The sequence below is a fragment of the Sinocyclocheilus rhinocerous genome, unplaced genomic scaffold (assembly GCF_001515625.1).
Source record: "Sinocyclocheilus rhinocerous isolate Xijiao unplaced genomic scaffold, SAMN03320098_v1.1 scaffold300, whole genome shotgun sequence".
NCBI lineage: Eukaryota > Metazoa > Chordata > Actinopteri > Cypriniformes > Cyprinidae > Sinocyclocheilus > Sinocyclocheilus rhinocerous.
The window spans coordinates 109,491-121,027 of NW_015654065.1; the positions used below are offsets into that span (position 1 = coordinate 109,491).

Here is an 11,537-nt window from a genome sequence, read left to right on the forward strand (position 1 = left end):
TGAGAATAAAGTATAACAATAATAATAATTTGCACGGTTTGATGTGATCTGAGCTAATTTAGATTTAATCACCATTGGTAGTGCGATTTATTGTAATGCTTTTTTCCTCAGTTGGTCAGAACAAACGTGGCAGACTTGTTACTTGTTCAGATGACAATATCTGGTGAAAATGCTTATTTGAGTCATATATTCCAAGACGTAGGCTAGAATCTGTGAGTGCAAAGTACAATATCTACACCGGTGCGGTGACTGACTGCCACACATACTCTTCAAAACATTCGATTCATCCGCGCTGGAGCCGTGCCGCCGCACAACCCACGCAAGGAAGATAATTCCGCACACAGCTGCAATTTCAGGTTTTCAAACAGAGATGCCAACAAAGAGGCAAAACTTACGGACTGCAGCTTTAATTCCAAAAACTCAACTGGTATTTCCGGACAGCTGTTTAGTTCTGTCTAGTGCAATCATTCTGTTGATCACTGCTGTCCTCAGCTCTTAAGTGTCAGCTGATATGTTTGGTTTGCGAGTCTGGCACTCAAAATGATTTTCAGCTGCAGTCAGATGGCCAGTTATTTGTTTTTCATTCCCTATATTTCCTTCCTTCCTTTTGTTTTACCATGCGTGATCTAATAAATTTGGTATCAAGCTGCGGTCCACCTTGAAAATGCCAGTTTAAGATGTCTCTTCATTCTCCGATGCTTGTATTAAGATTGTAATTACTATTAAAAGAATATTATATTAAGCGTATATACATATTATTTACAGTTATAGTTCTGTATGGTTGAAAAGTTTTGTTTCAGATAAAATTTAACTATGAAACCTTGCATTTGTGTCCTCCAGTCTTTTACTCTTGCTTTCTGTACGCTTTCCAAGGTAGGAAAAACAACTGTACAATAGAGGTATCGCTACGCACACTGAGGATAAATGTTTTCTTCCGGTTTAATTCAATGAATGTCAGCTCAGGAATGTTTTTCCTCTTTGATTAGCACATTCTCAAGGGGAGGCAAGAACAAAAAGCAGCTGGAACTATGAAAAATGTGACATAATTGCACACAATCTCTGCCGTAATTAATTCAAAGCTGATTCAGAGGTGGAAAACAATGCAAGTTCCTCTTAGACAAGATGAGTAAGGCACCAGTGGTCTGATAGCCTAGTGTTTCACTTCTCTCTATCTCCTTTTGGTTATCAGGTTTGCACACATTTGTAAACAAGGAAGCCGTCGTCTCGGACTCTCTTCCTCTCTCTTTCAGCTCTTCATCTTTCTCTTCACAGTCTACTAATCTCCACATACCACTACAAGGTTCAGCCACTATCACTATCTTACATGACATGAGCAGTTTATTTTTTCCCTTGTTTTCCCACTTGTATCTCAGTATCCACTCGATAAGAGGCCTACTGTGTACTACATTGCCCTTTTGCTCCTTTAGACTACAGCTAGTCTGCGTTGCTCTCTCCCTCCCTCCGCTTGCCTCCCCTCCTTTTCCCCTAGAAGCAAATCAGTGTTTCGGTGCTCTTTTGTCCTCAGGAGTTGCTCAACAGTGGCCTACATCATGCCTTTACTACACAAAAAGGTCCTTGTGTAGTTGGTGGCCACCTACTGGTTAACTTTAGCTTTTTATAATATTATGACTTCATATCTTAAAACTGTGACTTCATCAAGCATTGTGACTTTCTGTCTCGATCTAATTTGACTTTTAATTTGACTTTCCCCCCTATTTGCCGCTTATTACACAGTTACTAAAATAATGAAATATGATTTGAGATGGAATTATTTTCTTGATTTTTCTTGTAGACTAATAAGCGAGCGTTCGCCTAGAAAAATATAGTCCGTTACAATGTTGAAGTCAATTTGCCTAATGACGAGATAAACACTACAATGTATTATTATTAATCTGCAATCCAGTTTGCTTGTTCTATAGACATACAACATATTGTTACAATGTAATGTCTTCTTCGTTTGAATGGTTTCTTTTCCAGTTTCTCTCTTTTTTAGCGGTTTCTTGTTCTTCTGAGCCATGTTTTCGTTTTCTTCCTTTAAGAAATGGATAGAAGCTCAGGAGCCTCAAGTTAAAGTTTTTATTTTCACGATAAAACTAATGCTGAGATCGTCCGACTTTAGGTAACAGTTTTAAGAGGTAGGATCAATTACGGCGGAGCGAGAGACTTACAAATAGCACCGGTTCCTAGATGAACGGTGATTCAGAAATACTGTAACTGCAGTTGACTAAGAAGTAATTATTGGTATTAGAGAAAGCCATAATTTCCCTTTTTTAAACTAAAACATAAAATCATGCTATGAAAGTATCTGCGCCTCGTATTGTTAAAAACAGCGCTTAACACGTGCTCTCTCACCACAAGGTGGCGTGAACAAGCCACTTGCACTTCAAGATGATTTCCTAGAGATAAGAGATGAATAGTTAATATTGATGCATTTCTTAACTTGCAATATTGATGCTTTTCATTTCACTTTATTTCACTGTGTGTGTGTGTGTGTGTGTGTCATTGTTTGGCATGAATTGGATCAGTGTTATTTTAGTATCACTGAGATACTATTATAGTTTTTATTAATATTTGAATTTTTTTTTCCCTTTTTAATTTTATCTAGTATATTTGTAATTTTGTTGTGGCTTGTCATTTATATTAGTTTTGACTATATGTCTATATAGTTTTTTTTAGGTACATCAGGTCAAAATTAAAGAAAATACTAAATGCTTCCTTTGCAACTATAGCTGAAATAAAAATAAGGTTGTGTGTGTTTTTTTTTTTTTTTTTTTACTTTGTTTGAGTTCATGCTTATGTCAAGTAAGAAAACAAATTTATGGTTTCAGTTTTAGTTAATTATAATAATCCTGGTATGGATTTTTTTTTTGTTCCTGTATACACATCACCAAATGTATATTAAGAAACACCTGATGGCCTTGAGTGTTCTTTTTTTTAAGGCATTTGTTGGCATTGGTTATATTTCACCTGTTTTACAGGAAGACACCACCTTTATACCTTTTACAAGTCAGGGGGGTGGGGGAGGAACTTGAGGAACGTGTGGGAGGTGTGTGTGTTTTACTTTCCTGTAGCTATGCATGAAAGAAGCCGTATGTGTACTATAAAGAAAGATGTGTGAGAGCACACCTGTCAGTCATCCAGGTGAACTCAGGGAAACCCGCCTAAAGCAGTGATGGCTGGTTTGGATTTGAGCCTCTTACTCATGTTGTCTGTGCTGGCAGGGGTCAGAGAAGTTTCTCTGGCACAGTTCAGCCACCAAGGAGCCATGGCCCCTGGAGACATCATCATTGGAGGTCTTTTTCCCATCCATGAGGCAGCGAACTACACTGGCTCAAACAGCTTCTCTTCTCCTCAGCGTCCAAACTGCAGCAGGTGAGTGTTCATTGTGGAGAATCCAGCCATGAACATCACACAAAAGATGACTGAACTGATCATTTTTGTCACTGGATAATTCTATTAATTTATTTGTGATGGACATTAAAGATTTGTTAATGGGGCATTTATGGACACTGCAGTAACCCATTTAGATATGTAAAGTAAAAATGTTTGTTTTTATGTTGAAGTTAAAGGTTACAGTTAGTGGCATGATGTTACTGGTGTTCTTATTATTTAATATAATAATTATAATTTATGGAGTATTTCTTAATTCCATGAATAAAATGTTGAATCATTTATTGTAATCTATGGGTAATTATTCAGTCTCATTGTTCATATTGTTCAAATTCATATGGACCGTTAATATGAAATCTCTTTTATTAAAATAAATGTTTTGGGCTGACTGGATTTTTGAATATTTTTGTAAAAAAAAAAAGAAAAGAAAAAAAAAAGTATCTTATGCTTACCAAGGCTGCAATTATTTACAGTATAAAACAATACTATTAAATACATTAAAACAGTACAATTCATAATAACTTTTATATTTTAATATATTTTTAAATGTAATTTATTCCTGCGATGCTGAATTTTCAGCAGCCATTACTCCAGTCTTCATTGTCACATGACCCTTTAGAAATCATTCTAATATGTTTTGATGCTCAAGAAACATTTCTTATTATTTATCACAGCAAGAAGTGCTGCTTAATATTTTTTTGGAAACCATGACGCATGTTTTTCAGGATTCTTTGATGAATTGAAAGTTCAGAACAGCCTTTATTTTAAATGAATCAAATAGATTGATTATTTGAAATCTTTTGTAACATTATAAATGTCATTTCAATGTAATATGTCCTTGCTGAATATAATTATATATATATACAATTATGTAATTATATAGTGTATTTAAGATGTATCTCTTTGACTAATTATTTTTATTTGTCTGATTAAACTAAATTGTCAAAATGCATACATAGTATTTTATTTTTAAACTTATTGCCTAGTGTTTTTTTTTTTATACCAACAACGACATTTAAATCTCACACACACTTTTTTCCCCTAATAACATATTGGATGATGCATCCTCATCATTACACTGTGAATAATGCTTTTTTCCCCCTTTTAAAAAAAAATCATTATACTATGATTCTTATGCTGAAGAATATTGGCATCTTGGCAAGAATCAACCATTTCTATGTCATTTTGTTTTGTTCTCATTAGATATTACACAAAAGGTCTAAATCAGGCTCTAGCTATGATTCATGCTGTGGAAATGGCAAACCGATCCCCCATGTTGAGCAGTTTGAACTTAACTCTCGGATATCGCATCTATGACACATGTTCTGATGTCACGACTGCGCTTTGGGCCGTCCAAGATCTCACACGGCCATACTCAGACTGTGATTCACCAACAAACTCTTCTCAACCTGTCCAGCCAATAATGGCAGTAATTGGGACCTCTTCTTCTGAGATCTCCATCGCAATTGCCAGGGAACTCAACCTTCTGCTGATTCCACAGGTAGGATCTCCACCTGAAATGAACATGAAGTAATTCATAAAAATATGGTTTTGCAGCTATGCCATTGAAGAACCATTTTTGGTTCCTCAAAGAACTTTTCAGTAAACAGTTCTTAAAAGAACCATTTTTTCTTAGTGTGAAGTAATAATCTAGACCCTTCTTTTCCACTATATTTTATCCACTGGAAAGTTTCCATGGATATTAAAGGTTCTTCGTGCAACTATAGATGTCATTAAAAGACCTCGATGAATTTAACTTAAATATATTGAATTATAATATATTTAACCTTTAACTGCTGTCTGTTCATCTTTTGTGCAGATAAGTTATGCATCTACAGCTATGATTCTAAGTGACAAAAGTCGTTTTCCTGCTTTCATGAGGACTGTCCCAAATGATGAGTACCAAACCCATGCCATGGTACAACTTCTGAAGGACAATAAATGGACCTGGGTTGGCATTATCATTACAGATGGAGACTATGGGCGCTCTGCCATGGAAAGTTTTGTTAAGCACACCGAAAGCGAGGGAATTTGTGTGGCCTTTAAGGCGATCCTACCCGACTCGCTAGCAGACCAACAAAAATTAAACACCCACATCAACAAGACTGTGGACACCATTGAAAAAAATACTAAGGTTAATGTGCTGGTCTCATTTGCTAAGTCATCTCAAATGAAGTTGCTATTCCAGGGCCTGCGTAGTAGGAACGTTCCAAATAATAAAGTATGGGTGGCCAGTGATAACTGGTCAACCGCTAAAAATATTCTAAAAGACGTAAACCTCTCAGATATCGGAAATATACTGGGCTTCACCTTCAAGAGTGGAAATGTTACAGCTTTTCGTCAATACCTTAAGGATCTAAAGTTTGAAAGGGAAGCTAAGATGAACAATTCATTCCTGGAGGAATTTTTAAAACTGCCTGATATAGGAAATGCTGCAAACGCAGTACAGAAACTGATTAAAAACACATATTTGGACATGGTCTTCAGCGTTCAGATGGCCGTCAGTGCTATTTCTAATGCTGTGGTTGAACTATGTGTAAAAAGACAATGCAAGACCCCTTCAGCTATCCAACCCTGGGAGGTATTTTACCACATTTTGAGACACTTGCTTTCAAATTCAGTATTTTTTATTTGATTTTATTTATTTACTTATTTGCGTTGTCACAATCAGCATACTATAAGTCATTGCATGTTTGCATTTCAGCTCTTAAAACAGGTGAGGACCATCACTTTTGAGAAAGAGGGAGTCATGTACAATTTTGACACGAATGGCGACATTAATTTGGGCTATGACGTCTGCCTATGGGATGAACATGAATTTGAAGGACATGACAGAATAGCAGAATATTATCAGTCTAACAGCAGTTTCACTTTTACAAGGAAGAATCTAAGTGATATTGAGGTAATGTATTCTTTTTAATCGTCATTTTTATCAAGACTTTTCTGCTAATAAAAAAGTCAGCTATTCAATTTTCTAATTGACTTGACAGTACAACAAAAATATCTACCTTGGAGGCTAGCATTGCGGTATTGTTTGGATGTTAGTTTTTACAGGGAATGTTTTTATATTAATTCTTTACAGTGTATATTATTATTATTATTATTATTATTATTAACATTTTTATTATTATCGGCCCCAAGTGGACATGATGAAAAAAAATATAAGAATGGAGTAAAAATTGTATTTCAGTGCTTTTGCGTTCTCTCACGAATGTTTTACATTCCCCAAGAAAGTTTGTGTTCACTGGCAAAACTTTTGAGTACTTTTTTAGGTTTTGCTGACGAATGCAGAGTTTCTTTGGGAAGCAAAAACAATTTTGCAAGGAAATGCAAAGCTTTTGTGAGAGAACGCAACCTTTTTCAGAAGAGCAGTTGTTTTGCTAGCAAACGCAGAGTTTTTTGGGGGAACACAAATCTACGAATAAACACAAAAGCATTGAAATATATTTCCCCCCTCTTATCTCATATTTTTGTCCATCACCATGTCCCTTTAGGGGCTCCGTAGTACTACATTAGGACCGCCGTGTACAGTGTAGAACAGGGGTGTCCAAACTCGGTCCTGGAGGGCCATTGTCCTGCAATGTTTAGCTTCAACCCCAATTAAACACACCTGAATCATCTAATCAAGGTCTTAGGCTACTAGGTGTACTAGAAACTTCCAGGAAGGTGTGTTGAGGCAAGTTGGAGCTAAACTCTGCAGGACACCGGCCCTCCAGGACCGAGTTTGAACACCCATGGTGTTGTTGCGTTCCACAGTGCTTCTTTTTAAACATTTCGTGCATGAACCTCGCATTTCTAAGACAGAAAGTTCAACTTTTAAAAACTCTTCCGTTCCTCAGCTCTGCATATTGCGTTTTCTATAAAGCATTCCCTAAAGCAATTTTTCACTCGTTTCTTCTCAGAATGTGGTATCTAAGTGTTCAGACAGCTGTCATCCAGGGGAGTACAAAAAAACAGCAGAGGGTCAGCACACTTGCTGTTATGCATGTCTCGCCTGCGCCGAAAACCAATACTCCAACCATACAGGCAAGTTCCTTGCTGCCACTTTACATTAAAATCTCTGATATTAATTTGTAATTTTATTCCAACATTCAATCAAATACAATGTTTTTAAATGGCCTTTTCAGATGCAGACGCTTGTTCCAAGTGCGACACTGAGAGCATGTGGTCAAACGCTAATAGCTCAGAATGTCATCCCAAGCTTTATGAGTACTTTGAGTGGAATAGTGGGTTCGCTATAGTCCTGTTGACGCTGGCTGCCCTCGGCATCCTACTCCTCTTCTCAATGTCCGCACTGTTCTTCTGGCAAAGGAACTCTCTGGTGGTTAAGGCTGCAGGTGGACCACTTTGTCATCTGATCCTTTTCTCCCTGCTGGGCAGTTTTATCAGTGTCATTTTCTTTGTGGGTGAACCGAGCAATAAGACGTGTAGGGTGAGGCAGGTCATCTTTGGCCTGAGCTTCACGCTGTGTGTTTCATGCATCTTAGTGAAGTCCTTGAAGATCCTTCTGGCGTTCCAGATGAACCTAGAGCTGAAGGAGCTTCTTCGCAAGCTCTACAAGCCGTATGTGATCGTTTGCATCTGCACGGGGCTTCAGGTCACCATTTGCGCTCTTTGGCTGACCTTGCACAGGCCTTTTAAAGACAAAGTGGTGCAGCCCAAATCCATTCTCCTGGAATGCAAAGAGGGTTCAAGTGTGATGTTTGGGTTAATGCTGGGTTACATAGCTTTCCTGGCGCTGATATGTTTCACATTTGCTTATAAAGGCAGGAAACTTCCGCAGAAGTATAACGAAGCGAAGTTCATCACATTTGGTATGCTCATCTACCTCATGGCCTGGGTCATTTTTATCCCAGTGCATGTCACCACCAGTGGCAAATATGTACCGGCTGTGGAGGTGGTTGTCATTCTCATTTCAAACTACGGGATCCTGAGCTGCCACTTTTTGCCAAAATGTTACATAATTATTTTCAAAAAGGAGTATAATACCAAAGATGCATTCTTGAGCAATGTTTATGAATATGCCAGAAAGAGCGCTGAGAACATCAGGGGTTTGACTGGAACTGATCCACACAGTAAAACTGAGAATTCAGTCTACGTCATATCCAATCCGTCACTTGTGCCTGAGGAGAAACAAGTTTCTGTACCAAAAATAGATAATGTGCCTTAAAATAGTTGCAAGAATTTGAGATCACGAGTCAAAGCAACCATTCTGACTAAATTTTGTCTTCATTTGACATGAAACTTAAATAGACTAAGTTTTGTATTTCACATACAATAATCTTTAAAAAGACCAAACTTCATGATGATCATTCTAAATGATGAATACTTTCATTTAACTGTGGAAAACAGATCAAATGTGTATGTTTGTATATGTATATGTATTTGAAATTAACATTGTCTTATTCATCTTATTAGTTCATGATACCTAATGTTAGAAAATTCAGCCTTATTCTAACATGAATCCTGTTTAATTTAGCATATCCTCCATCATCTGGAAAGAAAAAAAGTTTTTGTAAAATGTATTTATGTGTATATACTATGTATAGTTTGTATGTTTAATTGTAGCAAAATTGCAATAAAGTTTACTTTGTTAACATGAAAGCATTCTCGCAAACTTAACTTTATAAATGCATTAATAAAGTTAATTGATTTTCATTACAATAGTTTGTTTATTTATTATAATAAATATTTACTGTTAAATATTATTAATATTAAAATAATAATACAATTCATTAGTATGTAGAAACTAGCATTATAGATTCATAAATGCTGTAAAGCCATTATTGATTGGGGAGCTCAACGTAACGTTTACCCATTTCATTTTGCATACAATCATCTGGAAGAAAATGGTTTACTTTATTAAAATGAATTGTCGTGAAGCTGGGACTTTTCCTGTAAATTTACAAACATCTTCCACATCCTGTCGAGAATGAAACTGTCTTTTCTGTTTGAAAAAAAAAACTTTAAAAAAAAAAACTTCAGCTTTGATGGTGGTGGGATTACCAGAAAAGAAAATAGATGAGAAAAGGAAACGAGTTTTATGTACACGTTAATAATAATATGGTTAAAGAGCAGTGCGCCTTGAGGTAACTGGCCACACCGGTATACTTATACACCGGCACGATACTTCCTGTTTGTTGCTACCGTGTGTTTTGAGTTTGAGCTCCGTCAAGTTAATTCTTTGTCGTCTAATTTTCTATTTTAAAATCAATTTTATACACCATCATTTTCGTTTATATAACGTGTGAATATATCCCCTATCGTATTCTACAACAAAAACAATCAGAGCGCCTTGTTATCACCTCTTCTTTTTCTCTTTGGTGTGACAGTGTCTCTCTTGGCTAACACATCACTGATACTATGAGAGAGACATAGTGAGAGTGCCAGAGGCTTGTGACTGGATCAAGAACAGCCCCAAACTCTCATCTCAGACAGGGAAATAGGTCATGTTTCTTATGTCATGCAGAAATCTTTGTTTCCTCAATCACCAAAATGCCTAGTAATTGGCTATTGTGCAAATTACTTGGCACTACGTCCATAAGGGTTTCAGTTACATTAAAAAAAGTGTTGTTGTTATGCAGTGTTAAGTTGAAGTGTTAAATTCAATGGTCTATAATAGCTCACTTTGAATGTACATATTTTGAAAAAGTTTTTTTGAGGGGGTATTTGCATGTTTTTCTCTTTGAAGGTTTGTGTAAATGCAAAATGTTTAGGTTTTATCTCTCACCCTGAGCATAATATTACAGGCTTCAGTATCAAATGTCACCCGGTGTGAGAAAGGTCTTGCAATATGAGTGTTGGGTAAAATATGCAATGGCGAAGAAATGGAACTTTTGCAGGGGTTTTAAAAATGTGACAGATGATGAATCAATTCTTTATACTTGAAAGAAACGTCATCCGGTTTGACCACAAAAGCAGACAGTGGAGTCATTATTGCCAGTGGCATGCAGTCTTCAGGTGTTGTTTTGTGGTATTCCCCTCTTTGAACTAGCATGTCCAGTTTTGTCACCTAAACAGACACTATTCCATACAAAAATAATATTTACTCAGATGGTTAGATAATGTACATTGAAATTCATCCTCAAGATGCTAATGACGTTGGATGATAATGCTGCTTACATCCTCTTGTCAAATATTTGTTGAGATGATTGAGATGATTTAAATACATAATATTCTATGTAAAATGGCACCCAGGTTTATATGTAGTTATTTGTACACAAGCAAATGAATTCTAAGCCTAAGTCTGTTGGTTCCATTCATACTCTAATGCTGGGTCAAGTGGCATTTCAATTCATCCCTAATGGTATTCAGCTGTGGGCTTTTGTGCTAGTCAGTTATGGGTTTTGCACACCAGACTCAAACAATTTATCTGATCTTGCTTTGTTCACAAGAAAAAAAAAACTCCTGCAACAACAGTAAAATCATTGCTCACTGTCACAGTACACATCATTGTAATTGTGTTGCACTGATATTGATCTTCACTGGAAATAGCAAAACCTGTAAATTAGGTGTTGTTCACATACCTTTTGCAGTAGTGTTCCAAGCCACATGTATGTAAACTTCCTAGTCATGCCTTTATTAGCGCACAACAACTGAAGATGAAGATCTCTGCTGAACTTAAAAGAGACAAAACAAAACAGACAAATGACTCGTTTAGTCTCCTTTCACCTGTCAACATCTTGCCAGTCACACTTGCACAATTCCCTCACTTGATAGGCTAAACCATGACAGAGTAATTCCAATATCATGAATCAAACAGCCTTGGTTTGACGTTTGTCTTCTTACCGGTGAATATTTTGAAATATTATTTGTGGGTTTTACGCCACACGGAAATATTATATGAACGTTTATATAACACTTATAAAACAAATATGGTGTTCCAGTCACGTTATACTCCACGATAAAATTAAGACTTTTGACCTGTTCACCATTTCACATATCGTCCAGCTGAAGGCACTTCGCTTAAAAATGTTTAAATGTTAAAAATGTTATGGTATTTTACCATAACATCTGATATATTTTATTTGGTATTTTAATTATATAGCCTATTATTTTATAATTAATCCAGTTCCATCTCCGTGTTTTAATGTTGGTACCGTACCTCTGTTTACGTGTTTATTTGGTATTCACCATTATGATTTCGC

General features: G+C 36.3%; 1 protein-coding gene and 1 long non-coding RNA gene across 2 annotated transcripts; one reads left to right on the plus strand and one right to left on the minus strand.

The window, feature by feature from the left end:
* Positions 1-3,172: 3,172 nt before the first annotated feature.
* Positions 3,173-8,560, plus strand: gprc6a (G protein-coupled receptor, class C, group 6, member A). Its single transcript, XM_016523391.1, has 6 exons — positions 3,173-3,372; positions 4,594-4,891; positions 5,210-5,971; positions 6,095-6,292; positions 7,293-7,416; positions 7,518-8,560. Exons 1-6 carry the CDS (start codon positions 3,173-3,175, stop codon positions 8,558-8,560), a joined length of 2,625 nt encoding a protein of 874 aa, XP_016378877.1.
* A 1,638-nt stretch (positions 8,561-10,198) lies between these two features.
* Positions 10,199-11,165, minus strand: LOC107716813 (uncharacterized). Its single transcript, XR_001637255.1, has 3 exons — positions 11,103-11,165; positions 10,917-11,009; positions 10,199-10,413 (listed from the first exon to the last, which is right to left on the minus strand). It is a non-coding gene; the product is annotated as an uncharacterized LOC107716813 (long non-coding RNA).
* Positions 11,166-11,537: the final 372 nt, after the last annotated feature.

Excerpts from the sequence above, each read along its gene's own strand:
- gprc6a (XM_016523391.1), top strand. The coding sequence starts at position 3,173 with ATGGCTGGTTTGGATTTGAGCCTCTTACTCATGTTGTCTGTGCTGGCA. Across the intron at positions 5,972-6,094 it reads CAGCTATCCAACCCTGGGAG|CTCTTAAAACAGGTGAGGAC; the intron begins GTATTTTACCAC and ends TTTGCATTTCAG. Across the intron at positions 7,417-7,517 it reads CCAATACTCCAACCATACAG|ATGCAGACGCTTGTTCCAAG; the intron begins GCAAGTTCCTTG and ends TGGCCTTTTCAG.